The following is an 18,064-nucleotide window of genomic DNA, read 5'->3' on the forward strand; positions in this document are numbered from 1 at the left end:
GCTGTGAGTTGTCAGAACACATACCCTTTTGTTTAAATGAAGCACAGAAGTGGATTCCAAACCCAAACTGAAAACTAGCAATTTAGATTTTTTCCCATTACTACTATACTTTGATCAGTGGAGATAATCGAGAATTGACAATAGACAGAATCAGAAGATATAACAAAAATGACTCTTTCCCCAGAAAGGGTTGTTTAAAGTACAAGTCTACACACCTAAGTACAATGCTTGTTTCAGTGAACGTTTCATTCCATTACAAAATACTGACACTTTTTTTACAGAGTGAACACAGAAATTTTCAAGTAAAATGTAATTCTCATCTCTAACAAAACACAATTATCTATATCTATATCTATCTATATTTATATATACACATATATATGGCATTGTACAAATATATATATATGTATATATATGTATATATGTATATATATAGTACATATATATACATATATATATACATGTATATATAGCTTGGTACAAATAAACACCATATTTGCCCCCAAACTGTATTGTATTGAATCAGATATGTCACAGTTGTCAACCATTTATTCAGTTCTTGATTACTGCTTATTTAGGGAACAAGGAATTTAAGTGTCAAATCACATGTATTTGCTGTGTGCATACATGTATGCATATACATATAGCATATATGTATCTTCGATCATATGCCAGTGTCAGGTAGGATTGATTTGACTGTTCTCAGTTTCCAGCATTTTTATGAATATTTTTCATTTATCATCATGAATATTCATGTTAATTTTAATTTAGTCCATTTTTTTAATGATATGAAACATAGGCTATAAGAGTGACTATAATTGACCCTTATTCTACAATTTCCTCTTTACCAATTCAAATCCTACTGGTGTTGCAAATTATACTTGTTCACCTTGTCAAACCTCTCCATAACCCAATTGAGAGGAATTCAAATTTGGAAAGGAGAGATTAAAAGACAAAGAACAAAAGTGCACATTAGGGCAAATTACTCAGTCCCTCAGGGATAGGTCAGGGTTCCATTCAATCAGCCTGAGAACAAAGGGAACTAACATTCCTCACCTCTAAACTCTGTTCTTACATTTTGTTTGCGTGAGAAAAGGCATTTATATGCAATAAAATCTATTAACTTTGTAACACTTTCATGGGGAGTCAGCTATAAGTTATATCAGCATCCCTCCATCTCTGATCTGAACATCAAATCCCTGTCCAGAGCAGGGTTATTGCTCCTGTGCTCTGGCTTCGTTGTTATAATGGGGCTCCTGTTTTATTTGAACTTTAAAAAAATAATGTACGTGGAATATTTCCATTTTATCAGAATGCTTGATATTCAGCATTCTATGTTCTAAAACCCTGTTTTTGTGTTTCCAATCTCATTCAGAATAATGTGCAAAGTATAAATCTTTGGGTAGCTAAAGATAATCAAAGGTTATAAAATGGTTTTCATTTCTCCAATTCCATGTGTATATCTCCATTTTTAAATTTAAAAGAACCTATTAACTCCTCTGAAACCTAGTGAATAAAAACTAATTAAAACACAATAATCAAATATACAGGTAATTTCCATAACATGACATTGGAACTTATTTGTATTCAATATATATCTCCATACTGAAAAAAGTGTGGCTCAGCTTTTCTCTCATGACGAATATAACGCTGTCACCTTTAATGGATATTACTTGCACTAAACTAATTTATAATACGCTATGGTTAAGTTTCTCTTTCCTTTGTTTTATCTTTTTCCTTCTTTCATGCTTTTTCCTCCCTATCTTCCATCCTTTCCTCTTTTTCTTCTTTTCTTCCTTTAATGGTCCTTTTTCCAAAAAGCATGTAAACTGGCTTAAGAGATTAAACTACCAAACACTAAACTAAAAAGCAAATAAAGCCAGTATATAAACTATCAGGCTGTTTAATTGTCTGGGCTTTAGTTTCTTCCACATTCTCTCTAACATTTTTATTACTCTTTTAGTTTTTGTTGTTGTTGTTGTTGTTGTTTTTTTAATCCCCTTTCCCATTACCTGCTTAGCAACCAGGTTGAGCTGAATTGGCTCACAAATATGCATCTTATACTTTGAGATTTAATAAGAATGGCACCTTTCTGCTGTTGAGAAAAGTTCAAGCCAATAACTTTAGAAAATTTATTGCCAGCCAGAAAACTAATGGTGCTTCTTAGACAGCAGTTGTGTGAATAAGCATATGTAGGCATATTTTTAAAATTTGCTTTATTTCTCTAGTTCCCATGACTCGTGAAGAGCTTTGGCATCCACTGCCCCCATGACCTGTTGAAATTTCCTGAGCTACCTCTCAAGTTAAATGCAAATATAACAGAAGAAGCCTTTCCCAGTTTGAACACACAGACTCACATAAAACATATACATGCTGACATGGTATATGTCTATTTTGTTTAACATAAGTTCATCATGCCAGCATGAGACTATAAAAACATGGTGCTCAGTTTTGAAATCCAAATCATTTCCTTAGCAAAATGGAAACAATCTACCCAAATCTCTGCTGTTTTAGTAGAAGCTTTGACTTCTTACAAATATACCTTCCTGGGGGCTTTTGCGTATTTCAGGGAAGAGGCCACAGCTTTGAATCCCATGTACATAACGACACAGGGAAAAAGGGAGGAAGATTCAAGTATTTCTCTTTTTTTATTGCATTTTATACTACAGGAGCTTCTCCTTAAAAAATATAGCAACTTTGTCATGCCAGACAACAAAATAAGCTCAAAGCATGGGTGCACTTTCTTGGCAAAATCATTGAAAAGTTTGTGTGTATGGGGTCTCACATTCTTGACTCTTTCAGAACTTTGAAGGCAGTCATTTGTGGCTATTTTGCAAAATAAACATATTGATTTTTTTCTCCATTGGCCATCAGTGAAGGAGGATGAAGAATAAGATGGAGGCAGAAGTGGCAAAGACAGCAGACTACACAGGCAGGTATGGCACCAAATAACAATCAAGCTTGGAAAAAAAATCATGAAGAGACCAAGAGCAGGCCCATAACTGAGCAACATAAGCAAACCTTTATAATGCGTTTCACTCAGAATTATTATAAAGTTGTATAACATTCCTCTAAAAGAAGCCTTCTCCCATGCAAGGATTTATGAACATTGCCAATAAGACTCAAAGAAGGAGACAGGCTTCTTGATGGTGTTCTCAATCTCAAACACCTCTGCAAATGCCAACAATGCAAGTGATAAAAGGCAGTGATGGTTTGGACTACATCTAAATGAGGAAAAGACAATGGAAATGAAGCTCTGGAGGCAGTGATGAACAATGGGTACTGAGAGGATGATGGAGAGTAACTCTGCCAGTAAAACTCGCTTAGATGAGGTTGTGGAGTCTGAGATCCACAAAGATGCTCTGTGCATCCATATAAATAATAAGATTTGGAAAGTAACAAATGAAAGCACACAAGGCAAGCTAAACAAAAAGCACTCGGTTCCACAGGTGCTATATACAGATGGACATGAAAGCTGAATGGTATGGGAAACTATACCATTGAGGCTGAAGATAAGAAAGGAAGCAAGGGAGATGCAATGTTTTGATCACTTCTTGGCAGAGAGAATCTTGGTTATTACCAACTTGGCAGAAAGGACACACTGCAAGACAGATTGCTCTTGGTTGTTGAAGAATGTTGAAGCAGGATCATTTTGGAAATGCAAAGAGGTGACTATGCTTTGGGAAGAGGCACAAAACAGCAATTTACTGGGCTCTAGGTGAGACTTCATGGAACAGGCTTTCCAAATGGCATCTCCATGCAAACCAGATCAGCTCTTTTCCCAGCTATGTTTTCTGCAAGCCAAACAATATAGGAACTGAAATCTTTGGGTTCAAGAATGATTTTTCCACATTTTTTTTTAATCAAATGGTCAACCTGCTGAATTTCTGAAAATGGCTTGAGGAAGAACTGAGCTTCATGACCAATCTGATTTTCACAAGGCATTCACCATATTGATAATGCTCTGTTCCTGGTAATGCCACACTTAAAATGGCAGCATCATGGTTGACTGGGAAAAGAACTAAAGGTAGCAGAGCCACACTTTGGAATTTGCAAATAGTTTATAATAGATGGCACCTTGTGTTGAAAGAAAGGGACTGAGGGAGGAAAAGAAGCCAAGGTGAAGAACCTCAACACATACATTGGAAATCTTGCCAAGAAATCATGATTCTTCTATTCATTGACCTTCTTGTTTCTTTTCATTTGATTAAAATGGACCAGATACTTATATTTTCATGAGAAGGGAAACCCTGAAGTGATTGAACAAAGGATATATAATTGTTAGTGTTTGACAACCATGTTAGTTTTTGGCAACAGCACATCAACCTGTGTTAAATTCAAACATTTTCTGGCTTTTAAGGGTTACTGATAACCTAGTATGCATTGGAACCTGATGAATGAATTCCTATTGTTTTCATCATCTCTAACATGTGAACACAATCCACACATAGAGAGGCTTGCTCCTGAACAGAGAATGAAAATTGCTAGGACTAACAGAGGGAAGTAGACTTACAATGAGTAAATATACAAAAGCCCCAAATAATTATAATAGTCACAGCTTGGCAATGAGTTTCCAGACTATGAAATTAGTTTTCTTGTGAAGAATGGAGATTTTACAAGGCTAGTATAAACATGGGGTAATTGGAAAATCAAACTGTTCTTTGTGAGTTATTGTAAGGTCTGGAATAATAGTGATAACATTTTTTTTTTTTAAACTCCCTATAAATCACTGTAGTTTGGGGTTTTTAGCAGTACTGTTGCCAAGAATGCTTGCCTTGGAAGTACAACAGTGGGAACTTGAATTGTGAAGCCCAGGTCCCAGCTTACCCCTGACACAATGAGCTCTCCTCCCAGATTCTGTACTTCGGCTTTCACCTTGCTGCAGATATTAAGTTGATGGCAATACAAGGCAATTCGTTGAAGGTAGGCTAATAAATCCTGCTTACATGCTGAATCAGGACACTATAAAACATTAAAAAAAAAAAGGTCATCTCAATTAGTAAGTACTCTTCAGTTTCTAATACTTGCTATATAAAAGCTGTGAGAAGAAAAGGTTTCACTGTCATATACCTTAATTACAACCATTCAACTTAACTTCTTTATAGTGCATTTTAGGAAGGTCACAGCCAATAGGTTAGAATGGTTAGCTCTACTTTGATAAATTCTATACAAAAAATATTGATGATCTCCCGGAAAGTCTTATTGGGACTTCTGGATACATTTATGAGTATTTTACCAATTATCTTCTAAACTGCTAAGAAAACAATATTCTATAGGTTTTTCCCGAGTGGCCCATTCAACGTTCACTACATGCAAAGTTATTTTAACACAGAGAACAAAGCAACAGATGCTAGAAGGAAATCATCCTGTGTGGCAGTCTCTCTGCCGTAGTACAACATAGAGTTTTAATTCAGTTAGTTGGGGGAAAATGCACTTGTTTCTTTTGGTTTTCTAAGACAAGTATCATTCACTAAAGGAACTCTATTATACTTCTTGGAATTCCATATTTATTCAAATTTTAGCAACATGATAAACTTCCTTTAAACAAGAGACTCTGAGAAGGATCAAGACCACTGTAAAAGAAAAAGATTTGAGTGAAATGAATTTGAAGTCAATTGAAATAAGCTCATAAGTGTAACAATAAGACCCTTCAAAGGATGCACCAAAGATTTTGAATTCTCAAAAAAATTCTGGTGACCATAGATTTTTAATTCTCTTTGTAACTTAAGTGGGTAGATATCCATCAAATACACACTGAGCAGAGCTGAACACTTCCACAGACATTTACATGATTCCCTAAAGCATTTCTGAAGCTTCAATGTCAATAGCTATCCAGTAATTGAAATATATTTCTATTGCTATACAAAGTTCAGCTCAAAATTCTCCAGGACATTCTATTGTTCCGGCTCAATCTGGCACTTGCAAAGGACATATAATCACCAGATCCTTGATGAAACATTGTAAGAAATGAGTACCTACAGCCCAAACCAAAGTATGTTATTTAGAATAAGAGTATGAGACAAAGACTCCAGCTAAGTTTCCTTCAAGCTCAAGAAAGGGAATTCTTTCATTAATACTGTGAAGCCAGTCATTTGACACAGCTATTTATCTAATAAATGACAAAGGGGTCTTTTGTATACATAACACTTACCATTGTGGTATTTTTTTCACTAACTGCATTTATCAAGAAAGAATCCCACAGAGACTGTTTTTAGCTTCCTACAAGTACTTAATACTGTAATATTTATCCTACTCCAGAGACTCATATACTGAAAAGAAATAACTTTAAAATGATATCTCCCTAGAGGGCTGACAAGGCTTTTAATACAAATACCTTGTAGCAAATTAAAATGGAAGTTCTATCTCAATGGAACAGTAATTAAAAATGCAACAGTCCGTAAAAAGTTTATATTGTGTGCATATCTCAAATCTTCATAAAAATATTTTCCGGCAAGATAAAGGCAAGCAATAGACATTTGGAAATGCTCATTCTATTCTATTATTTAACGTAAAGTATTTAAAACACAAATAAAGGCATGATGGGCCAAGAAAAATAACTCTTATACCATGGAAATAGTAGAAATGGGTGTAAAATTTGAGAAAGAAATGCCCCATTCAGATGAAGCATTAGCAAAAATTGCAAGTTGCTTCACAATTGATGATAAGAAGAATACCACAAAGAGAGTGTTATGTTTAACTTCATCTCTTTTTTGTTGTTGTTGTTGCATCATCATTAAATAGCATTTTAATATTTTGTCACACTCTCAAAATACATCTCAAATCCTGGGATATCTGTGTGTGTACATGTGTGGTGTGTTTTCCAGATACCAAAACTGTTTGGGGCTATGCTTCATGTTACATGATTGTTGGAAACAAGTATCCAAAATTACAAAATCAAAAATAAGAATCACAATAAAAAACTATTGACCTCAAGGAGCCTAAACATATTGAGAAAGAGTTTCAGCCACTGAGATTCAGAGTATAATGGAAAGACCATCCAAACTCCATCCACTATCACTCCTAAGGAGTCTGTCCAAACACAACCTGGTTTCAGAACCACCCACCAATCTCTGGTCATTCCACTCATTCCAACATTTTGCAAACAATTCCCTCCACATTTGCAGAAAAAGTGCAGCATTCTTTCCTGGCTGGTGCATTTCTGTATGTTTGCATGTATGCATGAATATTTTCAAGTAAGTTCGTTGTCTCTCCTCTCTTTTATTTTTTAAATTTTTTAAAATTAATATTATTATTTATTTATTTATTTTTATTTTGGTTGTGCTGGTCTTAGTTGCCACACACGTGCTCTTTAGTTGAGGCCAGCAGCTCCTTAGTTGTGGCGTTTGAACTCTTAGTTGTGGCATGCATGTGGGATCTAGTTCCCTGATCAGTGATCAAACCCATGTCCCCTGCAGTGGAAGGCAGATTCTTAACCACTGCACCACCAGGGAAGTCCGTCCCCTCTCTCTTTTTTTTTTTTTTTTTTTTTTTTTGCGGTACACAGGCCTCTCACTGTTGTGGCCTCTCCCGTTGTGGAGCACAGGCTCCAGACACACAGGCTCAGTGGCCATGGCTCACAGGCCCAGCCACTCCACAGCATGTGGGATCTTCCCAGACCAGGACACGAACCCGTGTCCCCTGCATCGGCAGGCAGACTCTCAACCAATGCACCACCAGGCAAGCCCCCTCCCCTCTCTTTTACATGAACTTCCTGGGTTACATATGGAGCTCAACCTATGTTGCAAACGGTAGGAAACTTGGCGGTTGGCATTGTCCTGAAATTAGCAATTTAATAATGTTACAAACTTCAATTCCTACAAATTTCAGGAAATTCTCAAATTATGATAATATTTAAATGAATTAACTATACTATTGAGTATTCCTCAAAAATGCAAAAGAAAGCAGAAAACATTCCCTCAGATTAGCCATCATATGTATAAAAAAGTTAAATTGAGACAATCTGTAGGCTTATTTTAAATGTAATCCTAATAGTTTAATCATGTATTTTTCTTTTCAGACTTTGGAAGATGAGTAAATCTAGTATTGACTTGAAGGATTCTAAAATCGGGGATGCTGAAGACAACAAGGATTTAGAGAAACAGTCATATTAAGGAATGAGGGAGAACAATTATAGTAAGCAACTCAAAAATCACAGGAGGGCCAGGAGGGGAAGATGGCAGAAGAGTAAGACGCGGAGATCACCTTCCTCCCCAAAGATACACCAGAAATACAACTACGTGTGGAACAACTCCTACAGAACACCTACTGAACGCTGGCAGAAGACCTCAGGCCTCCCAAAAGGCAAGAAAGTCCCCACGTACCTGGGTAGGGGAAAAGAAAAGAGAAAAAACAGAGACAAAGATAGGGATGGGACCTGCACCAGTGGGAGGGAGCTGTGAAGGAGGAAAGGTTTCCACACACTAGGAAGCCACTTCGCAGGTGGAGACTGCAGGTGGCGGAGGAGGAAAGCTTCAGAGCCGCGGAGGAGTGCACAGCAATAGGGGTGTGGAGGGCAAAGCAGAGAGATTCCTGCCCACAGGATCGGTGCCGACCGGCACTCACCAGCCCGAGAGGCTTGTCTGCTCACCCGCCGGGGCGGGCAGGGCTGGGAGCTGAGGCTCCAGCTTTGGTCGGAGTGCAGGGAGAGGACTGGTGTTGGCTGCGTGAACACAGTCTGCAGGAGTTAGTGCACCACGGCTACCCGGGAGGGAGTCCGGGGAAAAGTTTGGACCTGCCAAAGAGGCAAGAGACTTTTTCTTCCCTCTTTGTTTCCTGGTGCGTGAGGAGAGATGATTAAGAGTGCTGCTTAAAGGAGCTCCAGAGATGGGCGCGAGCAGCAGCTAAAAGCACGGACCCAAGAGACGGGCATAAGACGCTAAGGCTGCTGCTGCCACTACCAAGAAGCCTGTGTGTGAGCACAGGTCACTATCCACACCCCCATTCCAGGGAGCCTGTGCAGCTCGCCACTGCCAGGGTCCCAGGATCCAGGGACAACTTCCCCGGGAGAATGCTCGGCACACCTCCGACTGGTGCAATGTCAGGCAGGCCTCTGCCGCCGCAGGCTCGCCCCGCACTCCATGCCCCTCCCTCGCCCCAGCCTGAGTGAGCCAGAGTCCCCGAAGCAGCTGCTCCTTTAACCCCGTCCTGTCTGAGAGAAGAACAGACACCCACCGGCGACCTACACGCAGAGGTGGGGCCAAATCCAATGCTGAGCCCCTGGGAGTTGTGAGAACAAAGAAGAGAAAGGGAAATCTCTCTCAGCAGGCTCAGGAGCAGCGGATTAAAGCTCCACAATCAACTTAATGTACCCTGCATCTGTGGAATACATGAATAGACAACGACTCATCTCAAATTGAGGAGGTGAACTTGGAGAGCAAGATTTATTATTTTTTCCCCTTTTCCTCTTTTTGTGAGTGTGTATGTGTATGCTTCTGTGTGAGATTTTGTCTGTATAGCTTTGCTTCCACCATTAGTCCTAGGGTTCTATCTGTCCGTTTTTTTTTCTTTTTAAAATTTTTTTTCTTAATAATTATTTCTTATTTTAATAACTTTATTTTATTTTATCCTACTTTATTTTGGTTTATCTTCTTTCTTTCTTTCTTTCCTTCCTTCCCTCCTTCCCCCCCTTCTTTCCTTCCTTCCTTCCTTCTTTCTTTTTCTTCCTTCCTTCCTTTCTTTCTTTCTTTCTTTCTTTCTTTCTTTCTTTCTTTCTTTCTTTCTTTCTTTCATCACTTTTATTCTCTGCCGTGTGGATGAAAGGCTCTTGGTGCTCTAGCAAAGAGTCAGTGCTGTGCCTCTGAGGTGGGAGAGCCAACTTCAGGACACTGGTCCACAAAAGACCTCCCAGCTCTACATAATATAAAATGGTGAAAATCTCCCAGAGATCTCCATCTCAACACCAGCACCCAGCTTCACTCAGTGAACATCAAGCTACAGTGCTGGACACTCTATGCCAAAGAACTAGCAAGACAGGAACACAACACCACCTATTAACAGAGAGGCTGCCTAAAAATCATAATAACTCTACAGACACCCCAAAACACACCACCAGACATTGACCTGCCCACCAGAAAGAGAAGATCCAGCCTCATCCACCACAACACAGGCACTAGTCCCCTCAATCAGGAAGCATACACAACCCACTGAACCAACCTTAGTCACTGGGGACAGACACCAAAAACAACAGGAACTACCAACCTGCAGCCTGCAAAAAGGAGACCCCAAACACAGTAAGATAAGCAAAATGAGAAGACAGAAGAACACACAGCAGATGAAGGAACAAGATAAAAACCCACCAGACCTAACAAATGAAGAGGAAATAGGCAGTCTACCTGAAAAAGAATTCAGAATAATGATAGTAAAGATGATCCAAAATCTTGGAAATAGACAAAATGCAAGAAACATTTAACAAGGACCTAGAAGAACTAAAGATGAAACAAACAACGATGAACAGCACAATAAATGAAATTAAAAACTCTAGATGGGATCAATAGCAGAATAACTGAGGCAGAAGAACGGATAAGTGACCTGGAAGATAAAATAGTGAAAATAACTACTGCAGAGCAGAATAAAGAAAACAGAAAGAAAAGAACTAAGGACACTCTCAGAGAACTATGGAACAACATTAAATTCACCAACATTCAAATTATAGGGGTTCCAGAAGAAGAAGAGAAAAAGAAAGGGACTGAGAAAATATTTGAAGAGATTATAGTTGAAAACTTCCCTAATATGGGAAAGGAAATAGTTAATCAAGTCCAGGAAGCACAGAGAGTCCCTGGTTTATTCCAGGAATGCAAGGATTCTTCAATATACGCAAATCAACCAACGTAACACACCATATTAACAAATTGAAGGAGAAAAAACATACGATCATCTCAATAGGTGCAGAGAAAGCCTTCAACAAAATTCAACACCGATTTATGATAAAAACCCTGCAGAAAGTAGGCATAGAGAGAACTTTCCTCAACATAATAAACGCCATATATGACAAACCCACAGCCAACATTGTCTGCAATGGTGAAAAACTGAAAGCATTTCCACTAAGATCAGGAGGAAGACAAGGTTGTCCACTCTCACCACTCTTATTCAACATGGTTTTGGAAGTTTTAGCCTCAGCAATCAGAGAAGAAAAGGAAATAAAAGGAATCCAAATCGGGAAAGAAGAAGTAAAGCTGTCACTGTTTGCAGATGACATAATACTATACATAGAGAATCCTAAAGATGCTACCAAAAAACTACTAGATCTAATCAATGAATTTAGTAAAGTAGCAAGATACAAAATTAATGCACAGAAATCTCTGGCATTCCTATACACTAATGATGAAAAATCTGAACGTGAAATCAAGAGAGCACTCCCATTTACCATTGCAACAAAAATAATAAAATATCTAGGAATAAACCTACCTAAGGAGATGAAAGAACTGTATGCAGAAAATTATAAGACACTGATGAAAGAAATTAAAGATGATACAAATAGATGGAGAGATACACCACGTTCTTGGATGGGAAGAATTAACATTGTGAAAATGACTCTACTACGTAAAGCAATCTACAGATTCAATGCAATCCCTATCAAACTACCACTGGCATTATTCACAGAAGTAGAACAACAATTTTCACAATTTGTATGGAAACATAAAATACCCCAAATAGCCAAAGCAATCTTAAGAATGTAAAATGGAGCTGGAGGAATCAGGCTCCCTGGCTTCAGACTATACTACAAAGTTACAGTAATCAAGACAGTATGGTACTGGCACAAAGACAGAAAGATGGATCAATGGAACAGGATAGAAAGCCCAGAGATAAACCCACACACATATGGTCACCTTATCTTGATAAAGGAGGCAGGAATGTACAGTGGAGAAAGGACAGCCTCTTCAATAAGTGGTGCTGGGAAAACTGGACAGGTACATGTAAAAGTATGAGATTAGATCACTCCCTAACACCATACACAAAAATAAGCTCAAAATGGATTAAAGACCTAAATGCAAGGCCTGAAACTATCAAACGCTTAGAGGAAAACATAGGCAGAACACTCTATGACATAAATCTCAGCAAGATCCTTTTTGACCCACTTCCTAGAGAAATGGAGATAAAAATAAACAAATGGGACCTAATGAAACTTCAAAGCTTTTGCACAGCAAAGAAAACCATAAACAAGAGAAAAAGACAACCCTCAGAATGGGAGAAAATATTTGCAAATGAAACAACTGACAAAGGATTAATCTCCAAAATTTATCAGCAGCTCACGCAGCTCAATAACAAAAAAGAACAAACAACCCAATCCAAAAATGGGCAGAAGACCTAAATAGACATTTCTCCAAAGAAGATATACAGACTGCCAACAAACACATGAAAGAATGGTCAACATCATTAATCATTAGAGAAATGCAAATCAAAACTACAATAAGATATCATTTCACACCAGTCAGAATGGCCATCATCAAAAAATCTAGAAACAGTAAATGCTGAAGAAGGTGTGGAGAAAAGGGAACACTCTTGCACTGCTGGTGGGAGTGTGAATTGGTACAGCCACTATGGAGAACAGTATGGAGGTTTCTTAAAAAACTACAAATAGAACTACCATATGACCCAGCAATCCCACTACTGGGCATATACCCTGAGAAAACCATAATTCAAAAAGAGTCATGTACCAAAATGTTCATTGCATCTCTATTTACAATAGCCCAGAGACAGAAACAACCTAAGTGTCCATCATCGTATGAATGGATAAAGAAGATGTGGCACATATATTCAATGGAATATTACTCAGCCATAAAACCAAACAAAATTGAGCTATTTGTAATGAGGTGGATGGACTTAGAGTCTGTCATACAGAGTGAAGTAAGTCAGAAAGAGAAAGACAAATACCGTATGCTAACACATATATATGGAATTTAAGAAAAAAAAATGTCATGAAGAACCTAGGGGTAAGAGAGGAATAAAGCCACAGACATACTAGAGAATGGATTGAGGCTATGGGGAGGGGGAAGGGTAAGCTGTGACAAAGCGAGAGAGAGGCATGGACATATATACACTACCAAACGTAAAATAGATAGCTAGTGGGAGACAGCCGAATAGCACAGGGATATCAGCTCGGTGCTTTGTGACCGCCTGGAGGGGTGGGATAGGGAGGGTGGGATGGAGGGAGACGCAAGAGGGAAGAGACATGGGAACATATGTATATGTATAACTGATTCACTTTATTATAAAGCAGAAACTAACACACCATTGTAAAGCAATTATACTTCAATAAAAATGTAAAAAAAAAAATCATAGGAGCCTAGGACCATCTAAGGGGGAGGAAACAATTCAAAAACTTTCATTGTCTCCAGAGAGCATAACTGTTTTGTAGTCTAGTAGGCAAATTCATGCTCATAATATTTTCTCCATGTAAATAGCAGTTTATGTAATATTCTCTATTTCAGAATCTTAATTTATATTTTAAGACATTTTCCTTTTAAAACAGTTCAAACTGTAAGCCACTGGTTTCTTAAAGAGATGAGCATCAGCTATCTGGAAAAGTATATTGCCTAAAGTACCCTTAAAAGAAATGGCCCATTATTGCAACAAGACATATTTAGAACAGGATTTTAGAGTTCCAATTCAGCAAAATAAGATGAAAAGTGTGGAAATAAGCTCAAACACTCAACATTCAGATTGTGAACTATTTTAACATGTATCTTAGTTCAGTCTAAAAGCATAAAAGATACTATTGAGAATTTCATTAATCTCTGATGCCCTTTAGGTCTGGATGAAAATAAAGCTGAAATCTGGATGTTCTTGACTATGTGGATTCATCCCATTTATGCTAGAGCATAAGTTATTATGAGAGCATCATTACAGTGAGATCAATTATAACCAGAAGTAAAGTTCTTTCTTTTTCTTCCCCCTTGTGCAGTGTATTTGACTTTCTGAATGAGGACAGCCAGGATCCATGATTCCTTGTGGATTATGTCTCTTAAAAAGTGGGTACTCTTCTTTCTCAAGGAATTTTGATCATTGGATTTACTAGTCCCTCTGAACTGAACCCACCTTTGGCATCAACTCAGTCTCCACAGAGTTAGAGGCCAGTTTGTAAAATGGTAGCGATTCTCTACAATTCATTCTTCGGGGGCATTTTATAGAGTGCATAAAACCCATTACAGAACGCAAGAGCTAGTTAATGACCCCACTCAGCATGTGCTTGCTCTTCTGTCTTATATTACCTGATCAGCCACAGCTCGGGCTAATTTGTCCATTCGAGAGCCTGCTTCAGCAATTTTCTTGGCAGCATTAATCACATCAGATGTATTTTTCAACGGGCCTTTGCCTCTGAAAAAACAGACACAACATAATTAGAAATCCACTTTATGACAGGAAATAGACACACCTACCATATTGTTTGCCCAGGACTCTGCTTTTGTATTTGATTTGGCTCTGACCAAGTTAAAGGAAATTTTAATGTTTTCTTGATTCACTTCAATTTCCATGTAAATAATTCAATTTACTTGCATTCATTTTTAGGGAATATTTTTCCCTATTTGGATGTGCATGCTCACATTTTATTCTTTACATGCATTTCTATATATTTTAAACAGTGGTCCCTTAAAAAATATGATCACCACAAGAGCAATGGGAATTTAATATGTAAATGCTTACCATGTGTCTATGCTGTTGTATATACATTTGTCTTCATAACAACCCTAACAAGTAGGCATCATCATTCCCATTTTAGAGAAGAGAAAAATAGACTAAAGTGAATAACTCATCTAAGCTTATGCAAATCATGTGATAAATTCTAAATTTAAATCAGAGGCTAGCCAAAATAAATGCACATGCATTGTCTTTCATACCATGCTCAGCACTATTATTATGTTAATTATATTTTTAAGTCCACTTTGGCTCCTTAAGAAGCCACTGTCTCTTGTCCATAACTGAGAACTGTTTGGCCAGAATTTCAGAAATCTGCTGAGCTCTTACTCTTGCTGGTTTATATGTTTCTGGGACTGACTTACGAAGGAAGACGCACAGAACACTGTGTGACAGTAGATGTATTTATGCTGAACCATTTTCCCAGTATTTTCACATAAGGCTTTCAATTAGGTAAACTGTTTAAAATTACTTGTCTTTTAAATATTTATTAGAAAGGAAAAAGAAATTATGCTGCATCATAAATCTTTAAACAAAATGTTGCATATGATATGATTTTTCTTCACTTTTCTTGAGAGGTAAATAAAATAATAGACTAAATACATTCATCCTTATATTTTTAGCATTGTTACTGGTCTCCTTATATGCATCTAAAAATCAATGCATTTTTTAGGCCTACAAACTTATAAACCTATAGTTAAGACATGTGGTAAAATATAGAGAAAAAACCACTCAGAAGTGATTTATTTAGAATGCATAGAGACTGGGCAATGATTGCCATTGTTATATAACAATGTTTTATAAAATGGAAGACTTAAAATGACTTTAGAAAATAAATGTAAATGAAGGGCATTTTGTTTCCCTCTTAATTTTGTCTCTGGCATTTTCAGTGTTAGTAGGTAAAAGTAAAATATATTGTGTTCATGTCAGTGCTTAAACACGTACATAGGGAAATTCAAAGCAAGCTATTTCATTTTGCTGTGGTAACATTAACTCTTCCACAAAAGACACTGATTTTTTTTCAGTTGTATAGATTTTTAAAATATGGACAGAGATTTTACATGTGAATTTGATATAATATGGATGAATTAAAGAATCTGGACAATTGGGCTCCCATGCTCTCACATTATTTTTTTTAATTATCTCTAAATAAACTTTTATTTTGTTTTTGGTTTATATTTTTAAAGGAAAGGTTAGATGCAGAATCTGTTAATATTTAATATTACTCTCATTATTGTTTATTCCTCTGTAACTTCCAAACCTTAGAAAATCTTTTTTGCAAACTTACTCTGACAAAATATTTGTTGTTACCTTTTGCCTTCATCTTAACCCATTCACAAAGGGCTGCTCTATGCTTGATTTTTCATTACTAACAATCTTGGTGTTTGTTTGCTCCAAGAATTTCAAAGGACTTGAGGAAATGCTTTCTCATGAACTTTTCATGATAACTTTCAACAGTTGATTGACTCTGACAAAATGTGCTAAGTTAATAAAGAACATTTATAGAGACTTGAATTTGTTTGAGGCTGAGACTCCCATATTGCAGCTAAAGCATGATTAGAAGCATGTCTTTTGTGATTACACCAGAGACTACAGTACATAGACTCACTATTATATTGTATTTAAAATTTTGAGACTTTAGAGGTCACATTGCAGACTCAATTCAAATGTTTGGAATCACAAGTTGATGACAGGGATGTATTACATGAAACTAGAGAGCAATGTAGAAATTTGGGGATCATCAAATATTTCCTCATTTTCTGATTGAGAAAGCTGAAACCCGAAGAGGAAGTGAAGTGACCTGCCCAAGACGATAATGCAGAGAGTGATAAGAGAGAGAAAAAGGACTGCAACCTCTGTGTCCCTAATCACAATTTAGTACTCTTTCTGCTATATTCTGATGAGATAGCTAAAGTAGTAATCTCAGAGAAACACAAATAGCCATAACTACAGATATTAATATGCAAGAAATAACAAAAACAATAATCATCTGACTCAAGAATTTAGAAAGTAGGAAGAAACTAATAAAAATCACTAACATGTGGAATCTAAAATATGGCACAGATGAACCTATCTACAAAACAGAAACAGATTCACACACATAGAGAACAGCCTTGTGGTTGCCAAGGAGGAGTGGGGTGGGGGAGGGGAGGACTTTGAGTGTGGGATTAGCATATGTAAACGATTATATATAGGATGGATAAACAACAAGGTTCTACTGTATAGCACAGGGAGCTGTATTCAATATCCTGTGATAAACCATAATGGAAAAGAATATTAAAAAAAAAAGTCTCTATTACAGAGTCACTTTGCTGTACAGCAGAGATTGGCACAACACTGTAAATCAACTATACTTCAATAAAAAAATAAAATTAAAAAAATAAGAAGAGATTTATGAGTTAGAAAATAACAGAACACAGAAAATAAATAAATCAATTCCAAAAAAAAGGAAGGCAAAACTGATATAGAAAATATACTTAGCTTGCTATCAAGAAAAAAATAGGAGAAAAATATTCTAAAGTAAAAAAAGGTAAGATTTAAATTATCTTAAAAAAAACAGAACATTTGAAGTATTACAATACTAGTTTCCTCAAATACATATAAAGAAATTTGAGAACATGGATGAAATAACTTTCTAGGAAAATATAGTTTACCAACACTGGCTAGAAAGTAGATTTTGAAAACTCTAAAGAATCTGATTTCCATGAAAGAAATAAGTAAGGCTGTCAAAGAGAAAGCTGGTCAAAAAATCAGTAAATCCAGGGCTTCCCTGGTGGCGCAGTGGTTGAGAGTCCGCCTACCGATGCAGGGGACACGGGTTCGTGACCCGGTCTGGGAAGATCCCACATGCCACGGAGCGGCTGGCCCCGTGAGCCATGGCCGTTGAGCCTGCGCGTCCGGAGCCTGTGCTCCGCAACGGGAGAGGCCACGACAGTGAGAGGCCCACGTACCGCAAAAAAAAAAAAAAAAAAATCAGTAAATCCAGATGGTTTCTCAGAGGAATTTACTAAACCTTTAAAACAGAGGTCCCCAACCCCTGGGCCACACAGCAGGAGGTGAGTGGCGGGCAGGCAGGCAAGCAAGCTCCCTGCTCCCCCCACCCCATCGTCTGTGGAAAAATTGTCTTCCAAAAACTGGTCCCTGGTGCCAAAAAGGTTAGGGACCACTGCTTTAAAAAGAAGATAATCCCAATGCAATTTAAATTCTTCCAGAATATAGGAAAAGAAGAAAGACTTCAAAAACAGTTTCATTAAGTAACATAATATTGATATTGTCAGAAGCACCTAATACAAATTATTTATTTAAGATTCTGCACAGCAAAGGAAACCATCAACAAAATGAAAAGGCAACCTACTGAATGGGAGAAAATATTTGCAAATCATAGATCTGATATGGGGTTAATATCTAAAATATATAAAGAACTTAATCAATA

The 18,064-nt window shown here is 37.2% G+C and overlaps 1 protein-coding gene across 5 annotated transcripts in view; it reads right to left on the reverse strand.

The window, feature by feature from the left end:
* Nucleotides 1-18,064, reverse strand: part of CTNNA2 (catenin alpha 2) — a 1,049,032-nt gene that overhangs the window by 38,312 nt on the left and 992,656 nt on the right. For 4 of the 5 annotated variants that reach the window (XM_065891311.1, XM_065891310.1, XM_065891309.1 and 1 more), the window contains 2 exons: nt 14,208-14,313; nt 4,828-4,962 (listed from right to left, as the gene is read on the reverse strand). In XM_065891311.1, coding sequence (XP_065747383.1) covers nt 4,828-4,962; nt 14,208-14,313 — 241 coding nt within the window. The remainder of the gene's footprint in view (nt 1-4,827; nt 4,963-14,207; nt 14,314-18,064) is intronic. The other variant, XM_065891313.1, reaches the window with a different exon arrangement.

Source organism: Phocoena phocoena, chromosome 14 (genome assembly GCF_963924675.1).
Source record: "Phocoena phocoena chromosome 14, mPhoPho1.1, whole genome shotgun sequence".
Classification (NCBI taxonomy): domain Eukaryota; kingdom Metazoa; phylum Chordata; class Mammalia; order Artiodactyla; family Phocoenidae; genus Phocoena; species Phocoena phocoena.